General features: G+C 53.3%; 3 protein-coding genes across 11 annotated transcripts; all 3 read right to left on the bottom strand.

The window, feature by feature from the left end:
* Positions 1-575: 575 nt before the first annotated feature.
* LOC126039375 (schlafen family member 11-like) lies at positions 576-5,895 on the bottom strand (the record flags this gene model as incomplete). Its single annotated transcript, XM_049802453.1, is given in 5 exon segments — positions 576-1,443; positions 2,471-2,791; positions 2,829-3,135; positions 3,138-3,227; positions 5,763-5,895. Coding segments are annotated over 5 exon segments (1,719 nt in total), but the record flags the coding sequence as incomplete, so codon positions are not given.
* A 2,143-nt stretch (positions 5,896-8,038) lies between these two features.
* Positions 8,039-12,357, bottom strand: BCL7B (BAF chromatin remodeling complex subunit BCL7B). Of its 2 annotated transcripts, none has more exons than XM_049803448.1 (6): positions 12,184-12,357; positions 11,703-11,778; positions 10,948-11,044; positions 9,676-9,861; positions 9,371-9,450; positions 8,039-8,962 (listed from the first exon to the last, which is right to left on the bottom strand). In XM_049803448.1, exons 1-6 carry the CDS (start codon positions 12,273-12,275, stop codon positions 8,870-8,872), a joined length of 624 nt encoding a protein of 207 aa, XP_049659405.1. In that variant the 5' UTR covers positions 12,276-12,357; the 3' UTR covers positions 8,039-8,869. The 2 variants fall into 2 exon arrangements, with proteins under 2 accessions (XP_049659405.1, XP_049659406.1); XM_049803449.1 differs by having other exon boundaries at positions 9,676-9,846.
* Positions 12,358-12,930: 573 nt separating this feature from the next.
* On the bottom strand, positions 12,931-17,694 carry TBL2 (transducin beta like 2). Of its 8 annotated transcripts, XM_049803213.1 has the most exons (8): positions 17,519-17,694; positions 17,303-17,433; positions 16,983-17,167; positions 16,464-16,505; positions 16,173-16,324; positions 14,910-15,036; positions 13,914-14,066; positions 12,931-13,522 (listed from the first exon to the last, which is right to left on the bottom strand). In XM_049803213.1, the coding sequence occupies exons 1-8, from the start codon at positions 17,643-17,645 to the stop codon at positions 13,066-13,068; spliced, it is 1,374 nt and encodes a 457-aa protein (XP_049659170.1). In that variant the 5' UTR covers positions 17,646-17,694; the 3' UTR covers positions 12,931-13,065. The 8 variants fall into 8 exon arrangements, with proteins under 8 accessions (XP_049659170.1, XP_049659163.1, XP_049659167.1 ...); XM_049803206.1 differs by lacking the exon at positions 16,464-16,505 and having other exon boundaries at positions 17,519-17,693; XM_049803210.1 differs by lacking the exons at positions 16,983-17,167; positions 17,303-17,433; positions 17,519-17,694 and adding an exon at positions 16,749-16,982 and having other exon boundaries at positions 16,419-16,505.
* Positions 17,695-17,904: the final 210 nt, after the last annotated feature.

Here is a 17,904-nt window from a genome sequence, read left to right as displayed (position 1 = left end):
TCCATGGGCAGAAACCTGCACTGAAGATGATTCAATGTGTCCACAAAACCACAGCCCCATATACAGCAGAGGTGAAGACAGTCACCACCACTCCCAAAAGCAAGCTGTGGCTCTACCTTTTTGGATGAGAAAAAAGACAATTTGTTTGAAAATTCACAAAAATCTCCCCACCATTGAAAAAAATCAGTGTTTTGACCATTTGCACCAGCACCAGCAGGGATGTAAACAAGAATGGCCCCTGTTGTGTTTCCTACCAGTGGTTCCACTCTGGTAGTGCTGAAACAACTCAGAATATGCCATCAGCTTAAAGAGCAGAGGAATTGAAAGTACAAGTGTCCAAACTGTTCTATGATTTATCCAAGTAGTTTGTAATTGTTGACTTCCTTCTGCAATTGCCATTTTCAGCAATTTGTTCTCTCCAGGTGGTGATTTCCTTTAATTAAAATCAATTTTATGACATCCTACAGGTGTACACATGATGAAATATATATATATGAAACTGCCTACTTTTTTTTTTTTTTGGCATAGACTACAGAAAGGGCATTAAAAAAAAATCTTAAGGCTGCCCTATAATATCACTGAACAAAAAATGAGCAAAGCATTCTAGTGTCCACAGGCCCAGGCAAGAGTAAACCATCATCTAAAGATGTCTCTCTTAAGAAGGTCTTTTCTCTGTGATGCAGCAAATGGAGTTTGGTGCGGGTTCTGGATGCCACACAGAGCAAAAGATTGAGAGATATCTCCTTTTGTGCACAGACAGGGTGGATGCCAAACACAATTCTCCTTTCTAGGCCTGAGAAGTGTCAGATGCTGTCAAGAACAATATCTTCTAAAACATTCTCCGCTAGCCCCAAGACCAACCTCACCCTGCATTTCCTTATTTGTCTTTTTAGCTCAGGTTCCAGTATCTGACTGAACACCCAGGCTGCATGCTGTGTACTGCACAGGATTGCGGATTCTTTGATGGGATAGCCTTGCTGGATGTAGCTGTTGCACTGCCTGGTCACGTACTCTGCCATTTCAAATGTTCCCATATTATTTTTAATTATGTAGTCACCTGACAAAGAATGGGCACATTCAGCCTGTTTAAACAACTCTTCCAGCACCTCATAGGGCATATTTGTGTTACGTTCTTGGAGGATTTCCTCCATGAGATTAAACATGACATTGTATATTTGCTTGGCATTACAGACCACTTTGGTCAACCATTCCTGAGGACATAGTTCTGAAAACTTAAGACCACAACTGTATGGGTGAGTAGACTGGAAGAAATCCAGGAAGACCCAGAAAATGCCACTTTTTTTCTTGACTAGCTCCTGGGCACATTGGTGCCAGTTTTCTTCAGGACGAAAATTCTGAGCTTCATCAACTACAATGTGTTTCACTTCTGGGAAGTCACCATTTAAGATGGCAACATGTGTCACAGACTGGCAGATGTCATTTCTAAAAAAAAAAAAAAAAAGAAACCAAAACCCCCCAAAACCATATGGTAAACAAAAAGAAGGTGCAAGCAGACAAATCCATATTGACTGCCTCCATTTCTCAGTGAGTTCTTGCTTAGAGGGCTATTGCTGCTCGCTGTCTAAAAATGCAAAGCTTCCTATCTCAGCTGCAGCATGCTCTACCATTTTCCTGGTGGAAACATTTATTCAAGTGGATTGGCTGTGCGCTGGCCTTGGCTCTACCCTAGGAGGAGGCTCAGGCCCACCCTTCCTCCACGGGGACCCCATGGCAAGGCTCCCCATGGGCGTCCCTCTGCCTTGCTCTCCCCAGCCCAGGGAAGGCAGCGTGGTGCCCAAGCTCCCGTGGGAAGGATGGGTACCCTTTTGTCCACAGGATGAGCAGTGACTGGCAGCACTTCTGCCTGCCAAGGTCAGGACCTGGTGTTTGGGCACTGCTGGGCCTGAGCTGGGCTGCGACTCCCTGATGCAAGGTGCCTTGTCCAGTGTGGTGGCCTTGCTGACCTCTCCGTGCTGACACAAGTGGAAACACAGCGAGAACAGGACTGGGGAACTGCTCTGCCTGAAATCCTCTACCAAAAGGGGAGCAGTTTCTGTTCTCCTTGCCTAGATGGCCCAGGTCCAGGAGCCAGCTCCTAACACAGCTGCACAAGAGCTTGCATCAGGCCCAGCACAGTCAGTGTGGAGACAGAGAAAGGCAGGTGAGTAGTTTTGGTGTCAGCATCAGCTGTGATAGCCTGTGAAACTAAGGCCATCGTCTTTTGAAGGTCTAACACCATCCAGCAATCACTGAACATGGGATTCTCCCTGCAGTCAGTGAACGCTGGATCTGGGCCAGAGCTCGGCTCAATAATACTTTCAATATTAACAGCTTTATTGGGATGATTATTGTGTGTTTGTGTCAGCCAAAGTTATATATTTGGCAAACAGATATAAAATCAGCAGGGCTTGTGCTGTATGTACAGAAGATGGAATGAAAGAAAAAAGAGGAAATACACATTACTGCTTACCCCACAAACTTCTTCAAGGCTTGATTTTCACAAATGTAGAGTATCTCTTTTGTGGAACGGTGAAAAATGTTTCTTATTCTCTCAATGATCTTCAAAGCCACGATTGTTTTCCCTGTTCCAGGAACACCAAGGACACATTGGTCCTTGGCTTTGTGCAGGTTCTTGGAGAGCAGCTCATACTGCTTGAGAGTGAGAAGGTTGAAAAACTCACAGCCAAGATGGTCACTTAAGTAGAACTTAAAGCACAGCACAACAATCACAAGTGCACGCAGGAATGAGGGGATGTCCCTGGAGGTGAGGGTGTAATTCTCTGGGTACAAGCTGCCATAACCACATGGGGTTTTTTTGGTTCTCTTGCTGGAAAATGTCATCCTCTGCAACTTCCATCTGGTTCTCTGTGCCATTCAGGTGCAGTATTTGGGGAATCACACATACTTTTGAAGCATAGCCCCCATCATTGACTAGTTTCTGCTTTAATGCATAAGCAGTTTCTCTTGAGTTTTCAGACTCAGCAGAAGGGGCGTCCTTGACTACAGTATACAATACTGGCTACACATTTTCAGCTACTAAGAGAGCATCACACACAACATCCTGTTTTCTCTGCAATCCAATGTCAACAGCCCAACTCCCTGAAAATATCAGTACCCCCTTGTTAAGTGGATGGATTGTTTTTTCAGTAAATCCTCTAATCCAGGATACTCTGAGAATAGGTTGGTGCAGATGGTTTCTGGCTTCCATTTGATTTCACTAGAATCCACTAGAAAAAAGAAAAAATGAGAAAAACAAAATACAGCAAATAATTTACTCAGCAGTCCAGTTACTGGAGGAATATATTATACCATGAGGTCATCAAAGTAAATGATTTAGTGTGAGTAAAAACTTCAGCATTCCCATGTGGGAATTCCCATACCTGGTGGTAAATCTGTAAGGATTTTTTAAATGAATAAAAGAGATATAAACTCCATGCTTCAGGCATGCCTGACTTCTAAATGGAATAAGAAAAAGTCTCTTTGGAGGGATCTGCCTCCTTTCTATCTCCCTTCTCATTATTTAGGTAGGTATTCCTCTGACCTCTGATATTGCTGCCACAGTGAGAGACCAGTGCTGGAACCAGATGAAGCAGCCCACTTGCAGCATCTCCTACGCTCCTGACTGGTTAAACACAATGCATATAACAAGGAAAAAGGCACCTAGGAGCATCATCAGTCTCCTGATGTATAGATACACATTCCTATTAAACAGAGGGGAATACATGAAGATACTTCTCATCCCAACGCTAAACCTGGTGCTCCTCCAAAATAACAAGTAACAGTGATTTTAAAAAATACTAACACAAATCATCTCTTAACTTTACAGGTTAAAATTACAGCTATGCACATTGATAACACACAGACAAACCTCAAGGGCAAGCATACATTTACACTGACTGTGTCACAGCCTTCCATTTAAAAAACACATTCTCATCAAGAAACAAATGAATATCCTTGTACCAAAACACTATTAACCAGTGAGGAAATCAATCAGCTGAGAGTAATCCTGAAAACAGATGTGAAAAGATAGCAAAATTACAAAAATTAATTAGAAAAATTAGCAATTAATACATACATCCATAGGTCAGAATTTGAAAAAAAAAAAAAATCCACGGACTATGTTTAATGAGAAAGTATCTGTTTGCTACTGATTGGAGTGGTTCTGACACTGCACAAGAACCTGGAACGCCACGTCTCTCCCATGTGTCTCAGAGCTTGACCTAAACCCACAACCTTGCTCTGCAGGAACATTATAGGATTTACATTGCCCTGGGCTACTTCTATTCCCTTGTCTTTCAGGGCTTGGTATGTGGGAGTATCTGTTGCTCAGCAACCACTGCTGCTTTTATAGCTGAAGTGTTTCTGAAATAATCAGTCTTCACCTAAAAAATAAAAGCACAACAAAGTTCTCCACCCCTGCATGGTAAGGGCTAAGATTTACTTTCCCTTGTGTGTCCCAGCCTGAAGTTCCCCTGTAGCAGTGAGTAGGGCAGCAGAATTAACTTATTGGGTGAGATAAATGTCTAAGCTGATCAGACACCTGACACCCAAATACTTGGCGCTTAGCCTGCAGACCAGCAATACAGCACTGCTAGTACCAAGCCATAGGGAGTGTACTGAGTTTGCAAGGCCTCAGGCTTGTCTGGTTGCTTTGTCTGAATTTTTGTTGACCTGTTTGGAGCTTTGTTTTTACTTGTTTGCCTGTAATAGCATTTTTTCTGATAACCAGGTGGCTGTGGATAACAACCATCAATTTATACAGCTCTTCTGCACAGGATGAAATCCTTCTGCCTATAACAAGATGATGCAGAGTGCAGAAATACTGGTCTGGTAGGACAGCTGAGGTCTTGAGATGTGGGATACAGGATGCAGGGCTGAATTCAGGTGTGGGGCAGTGAGACAGAGCACAGGAGATCCCAAGGCCAGAAACAGCTCTCAGATGGTCAGATAAAGAAATGCAGCTCCAGAGCTGAGCAAAACTGGTTTTAAGAGAACAAGCATCTAACTTCTGCGAAACACGCCATGTTCACTAAACTCCAATGAAGCAGTGAACTTGCAGACCAGTGAAGAACAAGGTATAAAACTGCATTAGCAAACCAACAGCATGTGACCCAAGTGGATCCAGAAGCAGGAGACAGAAATCATCAGCATCAACTACGTATTCTTGATGAAAGAACTGAGGATGCTGACAACTCACCCTAACAACTCCTAGTAGACTGGAGCCATCAACAGCAGGATCCTGAGTGACGGTGGAAGGCTGAGTGTAATGCCAGGAACAGTGATGGATACTAGGAAATGTGCAGGTAACTTTATTATTATTATTATTATTACTTTTTTCACAGTGGTATTCATTTATTGTCCTTTTGTTTCTTTATCTGTAATAACTAGACCTTGACTAATGATAATTCTTTGATTAGACTACTTAGATTTCAGTTATGCTAGAAATAAATTATTGTCTCTCTTTTTTGTCCATAACAAGACTTTTGAGCATAACAGAGGGAAGACAGTGCTCAAACCCCTGGGACACTAGGTATATTCTCAGCAGTTGTGTGCATTAGGGATTATACATGGTGACAAAAACAGGAGAAGAGATCAAAACACCCGAAAAATCAGAGAAATCAACATTCTTGGAGCAACTGCATCTTTTAAATATCCTAACAGTTGTTTGCCTAAAATATTGTATTTATATCACGTTACCTTCCTAGAAGTTCTGTCAAATACAATCTTAAATTCAAAAAAATATCCAGAAAAAAATGGCTTACCTGGGTAGAGGCATTCTTGGAGTTCAGATGCACACTGGAGACCAGCTTTTGAATAAACTGGCTTGATAAGAGGAGGACCATTTGCCAAGCTGAGCTCATTCTCAAATTTATCAGCCAGATCTGAAAGATCTTGGGGGAAGAAAGAAGTATGTTATAACCATCAAAATCCTTCCATATGAACTTTTAAAACCCAGCACTAAAAAGTAAGTAAAATGATCAATTTAAAACGTCCCCTCTCAATCCTACTCAAGAAAATGCTGCCTACATAGTTAAGAATGGCAGTATTCTGTCAAACCAACAGGATCTTGATTTGCTATAGAAGAGGGAGGGCTCATAGCATAGATGGCTTTACAGTTCAAAGGCTAGATCTACACCCCATGTGGGATGAGTTTGTTGGGACCCTGGTGCACAGGTGAAAGACACCTGACATGCCAGTTCAGCACACCAGCATGCTACAGGAACCACCTACGTGTACCATGAGTCACTTCAGTAGATGCACATCTCCAAAAGCCCTTGCTGTTGTTCCCCTCCTATCAACATCAAAATAAAGTTCCCCTCCTATCAACATCAGCCTCTCTGTCGTTTGTGTGACTGTGTCCTTTGAAGAGACCAGACATTCCAGCTCTAAGTGCAGACCAGGGCCACAGGAGAGGTTTCACACAAGGCCAGAGCCGCCTGGCATGCTGGGGTTCCGCTGGTCCAGGAGGTCCCCTTCGACTAGTATATGCCTTGCTCATGTGGTCACTGCCATGGATACACACTCAAGGGAAATCTGTGTTACAGGGAACCTGTAGGAAAGGAGGGTTAGTTTCACCTTAAGAGTGAAAAACTCTTATTCAAATCTGTGGTGAGAATAAACTCTTTAGGACTCTCTCTGACATGTCTTGTGGGGTGATGGAACAAAATGCAGGACATAGCTTTTTTAGGGGAAGGATTTCACAATGAAGCGGGACAACGTGCCTTAAAACAAGCAAAGCCTTGCACCCCTGCTCCTTTAGAACAGCCTTTAACAACGACAAAGCCACAGCAGGTGTGCAAAGTGACATTTGGCTATAGAAAGCTTTTGTTGCCTTTTCTGATTGTGAGAGGTCTTCTTTCTGGATCTCTCTCCTAAAACTATTTTCCCAATATCTACCGCCACATCGTTCGTTTTCAAGTTAACCAGCAGCTGCCCTTCTTGCCTGGCCATCCTGCTCCTGAAATGATAAATTATTAAAAACACCTCACGATTGATTATACACAGCAGCGTGACAAAAGAAACCATAGGCCTTTGGCTTAGGCTTACACGCTAGATTTAATAAACTGGAAAATAAAAATCATTACTTGCAACACACAAGCAAATCAAAGACAGGCTATTGCAAAGACACCCACAGACGTCATGTTAAGTAAGCTGATTTATTGGGCTCTTTTGCATATCGGGCTCTAACAGCTACCCTGAAGCTACGTACAAGCCATACCCCAGATATCTCGGGCAGGCAGCCGCGGGCCGTTTGCGGGAGCAGTTCCGACCGACTCCCCATCGCGGGGACGCCGCCGCCCTGGGCCCCCCCGCCCGCGGCCGGCAGAGCCGAGGAGCCCGGCGAGACGCCGCGCCGCAGGCAGAGCCCCCCCCGGGGCGGGCGGGGACCGGCTGCCCGACCCCCCCCGCAGGGCTGCAGAGCGGAGCAGGCGCCCGCCCGAGAACTGCGCGGCCGGGCCGGGGGGTGCCCCGCTCGACAGGGCCGTCGCAAATGGCGGCGGGGCTGTCCCAGGCTCCTCTACCCGCGCCGGGCTGGTCCCGCCGCCGGCAACCGGCCCCGGCAGCGGCCCCGCCGCCGGCTCGGCTGCGCCCGGGGCTCGGTGCCGCGCTCCGCCTCCCCCCCCGCGCCCGTTCCCGGACAGCGCTGGGCACCGGCCGAGGGGACGGCGGGCCCGGTTGTGGAGAACGGGCCCGGGCCCGGCCCTGCCTTCCCAGGGGGGACGCGGGCGCAGGGCCGGGGGAGCGGGGGGTCCCGGCGCCGCGCGGCTCTTCCCGCCGCTCCCGCCCGCCGCGAACCTCCCGCCAGCGGCCCGGCCCCGCCCCGCAGACACCGGGCGCTGTATTTCAAATAGTTTTAATTTTAAAAATATTCTATTCAGTGCTAAAATAACTTTCCACTTCCGCGCGCGGCCGCGCCTTCGGCTTCGCCAGGCTCGATCACAGACTCGGCGGGACATGCAGTGGCGACGGGGGAGGCCGGGGGCTGGCGGCAGGAGCACGGGGCTGGGGGCGCGGGGGGGGGTGTCTGCCTGGGAGGGGGAACGGGGGGGGGGGGGGGGGGGGAAGCCGGCACCCTGCCGCATCCTTCCCCATCCCGGGGACTGGGGGGTACCTCGGCCGGGCGCAGGAGTTCCCGCGGCTCTCGGGGGGCCAGGGCAGCCGCGAGGGGAGCAGGCTGCAGACCCTGCCGGGATGGGGGTCTGCCCCGGGGGGGCTTCGCCAGCACCCGGCGGCAGAGCAGGGGCAGGCCGGTGGCACCTGCCCTCCACGGGGAGGGCGCTCCCGGCTCTCCCAACACCAATGGCTTGAACTAGCAGCTTATTGCACAGCGTCCCAGCGGATCCCTGCCGCGGCTGGGCAGGACTCGGCCTCTTCCCGCCTCCCACCTCCTGCCGGCGCTCTCAAGGGAGGGAGCGGACAGATCACTTCGCAGGTGGAAGGCGGCTCTCCCGGGAGGGCGGGCAGGCAGGCCCGAAGCAGGCAAACGGCTTCTGCCAGTGCCCCGGGCACCAGGGAGAGCAGGGAGTCCCGCAGACAACTCCCCCCGCGCAGGCAGACGGCCGGCCCGCCCGCCAGAGACCCCCATGCTACAGAACAGGTCAGCAGGGAGAGAGGGAGCCAATAAATAGAGGCAAAATTTGCAGGTTCTGGTGGCAGCCCCATCCGCCCCGGGGAGCGCAGGCTGTCTCGGCCAGGGCTGGCGGGAGGCTCCTGCCCCGGAGAGCAGGGCAGGGCAGTTGGATGGCGAGTGGTGGGAGCACCCGTCCCTGGGGAAGGGGCGGGCTGGAGGGAAGCTCCCCGTCCCCCAGGGGAGGGCGGGCGGCTCTGCGAGGGGCTGGCGAAGGCGCTTTCCCCAGGGATGGGCAGGCTAGCTCTCCGAGGCCGTGTGGCACACAGAGTTCTGATCGGCACAAAATCTCTTCAGAGGCGGCGCACCAGAGTCCTCCTCCTCTTCAGTTACCTGCAAGAGCCAGAGGTAGAAGTCATGGGCAGTGACAGGAGCTCAGTGTGCCCACCAAGCCACGTGGACCTAGACAAGGCCGTGTCACACTGTGGGGACACCCCAGGCTTTCCATCTGTGAGGAAGCCCCAGGGCACCAGGAGTGAGAATCCACTTCAGCCCTGGAGTTGACTAGAACTGCTGCTTTACTCCACCTCCACATCCTTTCTTCACACTTTTAACACCTGAACTGAACCAGGGGACAGCTCAGGAAGCCAGAAGGTTTGAGGAGCTCCTGGAAGGCACTTTGGGACTGCAGAGCAAGTCCATCTCTCCAGATGTTTCTGCTACAAGGGGCAGCAACGAGGGTGAAAGGGCCAAGCTGGCTCCATATGCATTTAGTCATGGTTTCAATGCCCCTTCCCTTACCTGAGTCTCAAGGGGCACTGGCTCTTCCTTTGTGAGAGTGGGAGGCTCGTCTGCAACTTCTGAGGAAGGCAGGGAGGGCTCTGGGGAGAACAAAAGGGTTAACGAAACTGCCCACCCAGGAGCACCAGGGTACCCAGCTCAGTGCTGAGCCAGAAGAAGAGACCTCCAGAAGACAAGTCTCTGCTGCCCTGTCCACTTTCAGCAGTACTTCAGTCACCCATCAAACAAGCAATGGCTCTGGCAGGACATTCCCCAGGCCCAGCCATCCACCTCCTCCCTTCCCAGCCCAGCACCCCAGCACCCACCTTCCAGTGTCTCCTGCCCCAGGGTGGGTGGCTGTGAGTCATCTGTGCGGAAGTCAGACGTGTGGGCAGGACTCATGGACTCGCTCTGCTGGGGACTGGGGCTGGAGTTGGGGCTGCTGTCCACCTTGAGCTGGTAGACATCCGACAGGGAGCTCTGGTTGCTGTTCTCATCTGCAGAAACAGCACCTAGTGAAGAAGAGCACCTTGACCCAGGGGCACAGGCAGCCAAGGGCAGCACTGAGAGCCAGGGTCTTAGGGAGAAGGAAGAGCACAGTCAGAGGCAGTCCAAGTACAGCGGATTCACCATCACTGATCAACTTAAGTGCTGCCAGGCATAGGACTCCCCGCTGGGACACAGCTGGCATCAGATACATGCCACAGGAGAGGGGGTGCTTCTGCCCCAGGAATGAGTCTGAGCAGACAGAGAGTGACCCTGGGCTATTAAGAAAGAATGACCAGAAGGCACAGGGGTAATACAAAGCGCTGTGCCGACAAATTGTATGTCTGCAGCTTGCGAGGGCCCCGGACATTCAAGGGCAGGAGACCTCTTGCCTGTGTACCAGGCTTTTGTACCCCTTCCGTTTGTGGGGCTGCAATCTGACAGCAGCACCAACGCTCAGCACCTGCCTCTGGACAGGGAGGCAATCTCGACACACATCTTTTCCAGGTAAAGTGGTCCCAAACTGCAGACCTGCAATGCTAACCTTCTCACCGCATCTACTGGAAGTGCCAACACAGTCCCCAATTTTCCTTGGCTGCACAAATTGCTGAGCGGAGAGACTGGGGACAGGCATACGCTCTGCTCCAGCAGTGAGCCCATGCACTGCCTGAGCCTTGCTTGACTCCACCACAGAGCCCGGCTGGCCTGTGGCTAGCTGCGGTGCTCCGGTACCAAGAGCAAGGTCAAGGAGATCCTCTGCCCTTTCATCCTAAGGTCCATACAAATCACTGCTGGAAGCAGCAGGCTCAGCTGCAGGCAGCTACTGGCCTCTCCCCAGCAGGGACCACAAAGTGGGAAAGGAACCCTCACTCCTCCAGTTCCCCATGAAGCTTCCTACAGGAAGATCCCAGAAACAGACAATTAAAATTCTTTCTGACAGCAAAAATGGACAGTTTCAGCAGGGACAGTCCAGAATTGGATCAGCACAACCCCGCACTGAAGACACACACTGCTCTTCCCAATACACGCAGCATACATAAGCCAGCAACATCCCAGCTTCTATAAGGCCTTGAAGTCTTTCCCCAGCTTGAAGGAGGCTCAGCCAGACTCACCTTGGAACTCCAGGAGAAGAGAGGAGTTGGCAGAGGTGTCGGCTGGGAAGCCATTGGGTTCTCGGGCAGTGCTGCTACTTGATTTGGATTTCTCTTTCTTGAGGAGAAAAGGAAAAGCAGAAATACACGGTTAGAGGAGCCCACCACTGGCAAGAGACTGCAGAGGTACACAAACTGCTCCAGAGAAGCCACTCCCCTTTCTCTCTCCCAGCAGCCCAGAGGGGTGTGCTCATGCAGGCCTTTTCCCTTTCCTTTTTGGGCACTTTTCTAACTGAGAGGCAAAACTTCAGCTGTGAAGGCCTCAGAATGAGGAGTAAAAGGGGAAATTGACCCCTATCTAGGAGTACCACCAAATAAAAACAAGTTCTCCAGGGATTAAGGCAAAAAGGATCACAGGCAGTGAGAGGGGATCATCCAAGAGTGTGTGAGGTCAGGTGCAAGGGAGAAAAACGGTACGGATCCACCAGCACGGCTGCATTGCTGCAGGGCAACAGCAGATGGAGGTCAGTAGGAGACGTTACAGTCCAGGCTGCACTGAGGCACGACCCCCGGGCAGAGGCCCGACCCCGCTACAGAGGCCAGGGGAAGAAGCAGCAGGGAGCCCCAGGCCTCTCCCCTGCAGAACGACTGAGACGAGCTGCTCATCCGGGGCTGGGGGCGGCAGCTCCCGGCTCGGTTCCGGCCCCCCCCGTCGCGGAGCGGGCCGGGCCCGGGGCGGCCCTGAGGAGAAGGGCCCGGCCCCGCGCGGTACCCACCTCCTTGCTGTCCGCCACCGGCACCCACTTGAATATCCGCAGGGAAGTGTCGCCTACCGTCACCCACTTCTTCTCCCTGCGCGGACACAGCCGTTAACGGCGCCGAACCCCTCCCCCCCCCAGGAGCCGAAGCCGGGAGAAGCCGGGCCCGGGGCTACCCTGGCAACAAGCCCCGCCCGCAAGGCTCCGATTGGCGCGGGGTAACGCCAATCCAAAGCACCGCTGCAGCCCGCCTCTTCACCCCGCCATCCTCGTCGTGATTGGTCGGGCTGCCCGCCGATCACCGGCGCTTCCGGTCCCCTCCGCACCCCCGAGCAGACGGAGCGAGCTAGTTGGCTGCTGCCTCGCTATCCCCGCCCACTACCCGACACAGCACGCCGATTGGATATTCGCTACCGGAGCACCTCCACCGGCACCCGTGTGGTGCGGTGATTGGCTGCACGCCGGGCAGGCCCCACCCCCCCGCAGCCCCGCCTCTCACCATCTGCGGACGCGCTCGATGGCCGCCATCACTTTTTTGATGTCATCCTTGGCGCGGCTGCGGGTCTCGGCGCGCACCGAGCGGCCCGACATGGCGCCCGCAGCCCCGGCAGCCCCGGCTCCGCAGCACCCGCCGCCTCTCTCCGCGCATGCGCGCGCCCCGCCCCCGCCCTGCACGTCCTGCGTCACCGCGCTCGCCACGCCCGGAGGAAGGACGCAAGGGGGGGGGTGACGGAGAGCGACGGCGCGTACTGCGCCTGCGCCGCTCGCCCCGCCCTCCTGCAGACAAGGACGTGGTGCGGCGCCGGCGCCGCCATCTTATGTTGGGTCAAGTCCCGCCCAGCGCTGAGCACGACCCGGGGGCCTCTAGTCCGCGTCGTGCTCATGGCGGTCGTACGTGACCTGAACTGCCCCACCCGGATGGAAGGAGCCCCGCAGGCAGGAGCATTAAAGCGCTGCCTGCTTCCGTGCACCAGAAAGCAAACCGTTTAGCATCGCAGATTGAGCTGGGGCAGCTCCTCTGCAAAAAAAACCCAAACAAACCACACACCAAAACCCCCTTTTCTAAGCCCAGAAAAGCACACTGGTCCCATATGAGCAATCGCTCCCACAGGATAGCAGTGAGACAGCAGGTGGGGACAAGCCCTTGGAAGAGAAAGACGCAACAGCGTCACCCCTCCACTGCCCCCCACCTTCCCCAAGCAGACGCAGCGCCTAGCTCTCTGTCGCCAGTCAGAAAGCACGCAAAGAAGGCCCTGGGCACGCAGTCTGCATGCTCTTTTATTACCAGTTGTTCAGTGTTATTAAAAAAAATAATCCCCAAAGGCAGAGCACGGCTGTCTGTGACCATAGAGAGCCGGGACGTGCCACAGTGGGGGAAGGATTAGTGCTTCTTGCCATAGATTGCGGCCAGCGCTTTGCGGGCACTGGAGATCTGCTGCTCCAGCCTCTCTCGGGTAGCTTTGTTCCCAGTTTTTTTCAGCATGGTCTCCATCTCCTCCACCACTGCCCGATGACCAGCAGTGTTGTGGAAGACGCGGATGGCCCGGTCCCCACACGACACCAGGTAGCGGCTGTTAGTGTCAAAAGCCAAGTCTGTTATACACTGTCCGTGCACGGCGAGAAAGCGCTCCTCCTCCTCCCCTCTTCTCGTGTTGTACACAACAATGTCTGTGCCGCTAGAGATGGCAACGACACGAGCGTCAGGGGACAGGGCGATTCGACAAGGCTCCACCACCTCACACTTCCCCGTCAGAAGCAGGTATGGATCCTGTTGCTTCTTATATTCCACATCTGTGTCCCAGAACTTCCACGTCCCATCCTTCGAAACAGTCGCCATCCTGCAGCCAGGAGACAGAGCACAGGCGAGTGCAAGGAAATTGGGCAGCACCTCTTCCCCTGCCACACCTGCGAACGAGGAATCCTTTGTGGACAGAGAGCTCTTTTGGGAAGTACGGATCTGTACACACATACAGTCCTCGTCCTTTTCGCAGAGCACGGATGGCAGTCACCCCCAGGAGGAAATCCAGAGGGAATACACAGATGGCACAAGCCAGTCGGGGGTTTGCCGCCCTGGGCTCCCAGGAGAGCACGCATGGCAGTGTTCCCCACACTGCACAGGGGTGCAGCCCCCCTGTGCAGGCTTCTGGCATACACTGGAAGGGGTGAGTTCATGTGGCCTGAGGGCGAGCCAGGGTGTACTGCTTCAGGCAGCGGGTAACACACACTTACCTCCTTGAGTCATTAGAGAAGGAGAAGGAATGTATGCCAGCGGTGTGGCCTTTCAACTCAAAAGCCCTGGCCACCTCCCGGAAGTCTCCATTCTTGCCAAAACACACCTCCCACACCTTCACATCAGGGGTAAAGCCACAGGATGCCACAAACCTGGGTGAACAAACAAGCAGAGACACAGGGCATCTGTTACAGAGCACCTACTCCGTCCAGGCCGTGGGGCCAGCCCTACAGAGCTCTCCTCTGGCCACCCGAGCAAGGCAGGGGCCAGGGGCAGCCCTCCCAGGCAGAGGGGCGCCTAAGACAGGGCTCTGTGAAGGCAAAGCCATCTAGACTCCTACGTTTGAATCTTTACTTTGGTCAGCTGATGAAGTTTCCACTTTTCACTGAAGCCAGGCTGGTAAAGGGAACGCTAAGGAAGGCCACCAAGGACCAGAACAACTTAGGAATGAGAAACTCATAGGCCAAAGCAAAAAACCTAAATGCTTTTGATCCCCAAACCCACTGAGCTTGGAGCATGGCAAGTCTTCCTGCAGCCACAAGTTAGAGACAGGGTGGGGAACAAGATTTTCCTGATAAACCCAGTAACAAAGATTTTAATTTTATAATTAATCTTTAAAAGGTAACAAACAAGTTAGAAATGCTGTTTGCTTTTCATACACCGCTTGTGTTGTCCCACCTCTGTTATCTGAGGCCAACGCTGTTCTCCTCAGCTCTTCAGGAGATGATTAATAGGAACAGCAGTGCTGAGGCACAGCGGCAACCCACCAACTGTCTGAGACTACAGAGGTGAGAGTCAGTGCTCCTGGAGGAACTGCTCTTGGAGGCCGGAATCCCTTTTTAAAATGTGGAACCCTCCAAAATTGCATTAAAATAACAGTTAACTGCTGATGGTCAGAACTGATGACATCCTCTGGGAAGGAGCAAGGTTCCTGTTGGCTCCTGTGGCTTCCCACTCTGCAGCAGGAGCAGCCTGGAATACCTCACACCTCTCACCTCCCGCAGGGCGACACCATGGCGTAGGCATTGTTCATCTGGTTAGTGTTAATGCTGGCCAGGACTTCACCCTTTGGGCTCCATATGAGGATGGTAGTGTCACTGGAAGCTGTCATGATAAACTTTCCTGGAGGAAAAAGACAAAGATCAGGAGACGTCCCAGGCCTAATGCTGCCACAGACTTATCAAAGGCCTAGGACAGTCCCCAAGCAGGGCAACCTCTCCCTGAACCCAGACAGCAAAGAAAACCAAATGCAGCACCAAAATCCAAGGAGTGTCAATCTCCTGGGACAAAGCAAAGAGCAGTATCAGAAGACTTGGGTCCTGGTTATGCCTTAATGCACCCTTGGCTTCAGCAACCATCAATGGGCACTCATAGACCAGGCATGCTTCTCACCCCAGCACCCTTCAGACCCCACTTGCAGAGCTCAGGACTAAGCTGGCACCACAGGAGTAACGCAGCAGTTTCGGTCTTCCCCAGATGATTAAAGCACAACTCGAGATATCTGTAGCTTTCAAGTCTCAGATGGTGACAGGTAGCTGACTACAAGTCACACTACTATTAACCATGATTACTGGTGTCAGCATTTTGGACTCCTGCGTGTTTCCACTTGCAATGCTTTCCCCTTTTCCATGTCAGCCCGGACAGGGAGTTGCCTGTTTACCTCTCAGCTACTTGTTACAGGTTTCAGTTTTCACTTTCACAGCTGAACAAAGGTCTCAGTTAACATTTTCTCTGCTCTCCTGTTACAGAGGTGAACTCACATCCACCCACTTCCAACTGCCCACTGTCACATACCTGCAGCATTAATCCATCAAGCCCTCACCACTAACACATCCCCCCCAGCCTCTGTTGTAGAAGACCCCAGAAGTCCAAGATAGACCACATTAACTCACTAGAGAGATTTTTGACTGGTTAAAGAGAGACGAGTGGGCCAGAGAACAGCGATCCTCTCAATATTGAGACCAGACCTCTTTGCAACAGCGTCCCTGAAAATGTAAATTGAGAGACTGTGCATATTGGGGAGCTAGTTCTGAGCTTACAAGAATATAATCTGTCTGAAAACGACATCTTTCACTTCACTCAGCAGTAAACAAAGGCTAAAAAGTGACACCTAAGAGACTACAGAGAATCAGGTACTGGTGCAGAAATGGGCCTCGAGAATGCCCAAACCTCCAACACTTTCAACCCAGCAGCTCTTGCTTTTCAAGAAAATCAAAGCCGATCTTGAGCTTCAACAAGTGAGCAGCTCATTTCCATACCTGTCTCTGCAATTCCTATGTTAATGACAGGAGCCTTGTGCTTCTTTGGGAAGTCCCCTGAAGTTGCAGTGAAGGTGAAGCTGCCATCATCCTTCTTAGTCATTTTATAGACACGAATAGTCTCGCCATTCGCCAGCCAAACGATGAATGCCCTGTGGAAGGACAGACACTCTGAACTGTTAAGAAACAGCCTACCTCAGCTCAGCCTAGCGACAACAGGTAAACTAATAGGTCATTCAGTGGCACCTGGGGAAAGGGATACACTGGCAGATCAACAGCTGTATGCTTTACAACGGCACTAGGTTCTCTCCCTGTGTTAGCTCAACTGCAATGCTGAATGGAAAAGAACAGAATTTATTACTCCATGTCTGTAAACGAGATCCCTTCCTCTCTCTTAAAAGAGGCCACTTCACAAAGTGCCAAGGCATGCTTTTCCACCAACGTTCCTTGCCAGCAAGAGCTCTCTCCCCAGTCCCCAGAGTGGCTCAGCAACTCAACCCTGCTGCAGGGCCTGCTGACAAAGACCTTAACAAGCACCCTCCACAGGCACAGCAAGCTGGGCACTGGGATATTTACCCTGAGAACCACGTTAAAATGCCAGCTGTTTTCATGAGAGGCCATGAATCTGTGGTACCATTAAGACCCCGTGAAGGATGTCGCCTCCGTGCAGCCCAGAGGACACATCACTGACCCCGGCCGAGGCTTGCGCTGTGTGACCGGCAGCTCTGTCCACAGGACGTCCTGGTGCCTATACGCCCCAACCGGTCCCTGGGCTGGGAGTGGGTGAGGCGTGGTGAGGCCTGGCCCTACCGTGAGTCAGGGCTGAGGCGGACAAGCTCGGCGTGGTCCAGCCCCACGTTGGCGCGCAGGCAGCGGTGCTCGCGCGCCGTGAAGTCCCGGGTGCTCCACAGTCGGATCGTGCGGTCGTCAGCGCACGACGCCAGGTACTTGCCGTTGCTGCTGAAGTCCAGGCAGGAGACGGAGCCGCTGTGGCCCTGTGGAGAGAGCGCGGTCACAGCAGGGACGAGGAGGCGGAATAGGAGAAGGCGGGGAGCGGGGGGGGGGGGGCCCTGGCGGGGCAGGAGGCGCCGAGCCCGGCGGGATTACCGGCACCGGGGCACACACGGTACCTTGAGGGCGGCGACCAGCAGCCGGTGGCCGAAGCTATGCTGCTGCGGTTTGTCCCGCCGGGCTCGTGCCGGCAGCTTCGCCTTGCGGTGCTCCTCCGGCCTGGCGGCGGCGTCGCCGTTCGTCCTGGGGCCTGCGGGGAGCGGAGGCTCGGCTCGGCTCAGCTGCGCGCCGCCCGGCCCCGGTCCCCCCACCCCCGCCGTACCCGCGGTACTCACCGTCCGGCGGGGCGGCGGGCAGGCCCCGCGGGGCGGCGCGGCGCAGCGCGGCCGCCAGCAGCAGCAGGATGAGGAGGAGGGCGAGGGCGCCCGGCAGCACCGACCCGCCGAGCGCCACCGCCTCCATCTTCCCGCCGCCACCTCAGCGGGGCGGCGCCGACCAGCCCCCCTCCCGCTCCGCCCGGCGGGACCCGGCGCGACCCGGCGCGCATGCGCGCCAGTGGGGGCACGCACAGCTCCACGCTGCTCCCCCTGCAGGGCGGCCGCTGGCGGCGGGGGGTGGCACTGCCCCGCTGCGGGCCTGCCCTCTCCCTCACCCTCTCCCTCACTCTCACCCTCTCCCTCACCCTGCCCGCCCCTGCCCTCACCCTGCGGCCTCCTGCCTC

The sequence above is a fragment of the Accipiter gentilis genome, chromosome 6 (genome assembly GCF_929443795.1).
Source record: "Accipiter gentilis chromosome 6, bAccGen1.1, whole genome shotgun sequence".
NCBI classification, from domain to species: domain Eukaryota; kingdom Metazoa; phylum Chordata; class Aves; order Accipitriformes; family Accipitridae; genus Astur; species Astur gentilis.
The sequence above is the reverse complement of the archived record's forward strand: the minus strand, read 5'-3'. Positions and strand labels throughout refer to the sequence as shown.

Excerpts from the sequence above, each read along its gene's own strand:
- BCL7B (XM_049803448.1), bottom strand. The coding sequence starts at position 12,275 with ATGTCGGGCCGCTCGGTGCGCGCCGAGACCCGCAGCCGCGCCAAGGAT. Across the intron at positions 11,045-11,702 it reads CGGTGGCGGACAGCAAGGAG|AAAGAGAAATCCAAATCAAG; the intron begins GTGGGTACCGCG and ends TTTCTCCTCAAG. Across the intron at positions 9,862-10,947 it reads TCTTCTCCTGGAGTTCCAAG|GTGCTGTTTCTGCAGATGAG; the intron begins GTGAGTCTGGCT and ends CTTCTTCACTAG.
- TBL2 (XM_049803213.1), bottom strand. The coding sequence starts at position 17,645 with ATGGAGGCGGTGGCGCTCGGCGGGTCGGTGCTGCCGGGCGCCCTCGCC. Across the intron at positions 16,506-16,982 it reads CGCCTCAGCCCTGACTCACG|CATTGCAGTTGAGCTAACAC; the intron begins GTAGGGCCAGGC and ends TTTTCCATTCAG. Across the intron at positions 15,037-16,172 it reads CATAGGAATTGCAGAGACAG|GAAAGTTTATCATGACAGCT; the intron begins GTATGGAAATGA and ends TTTTTCCTCCAG.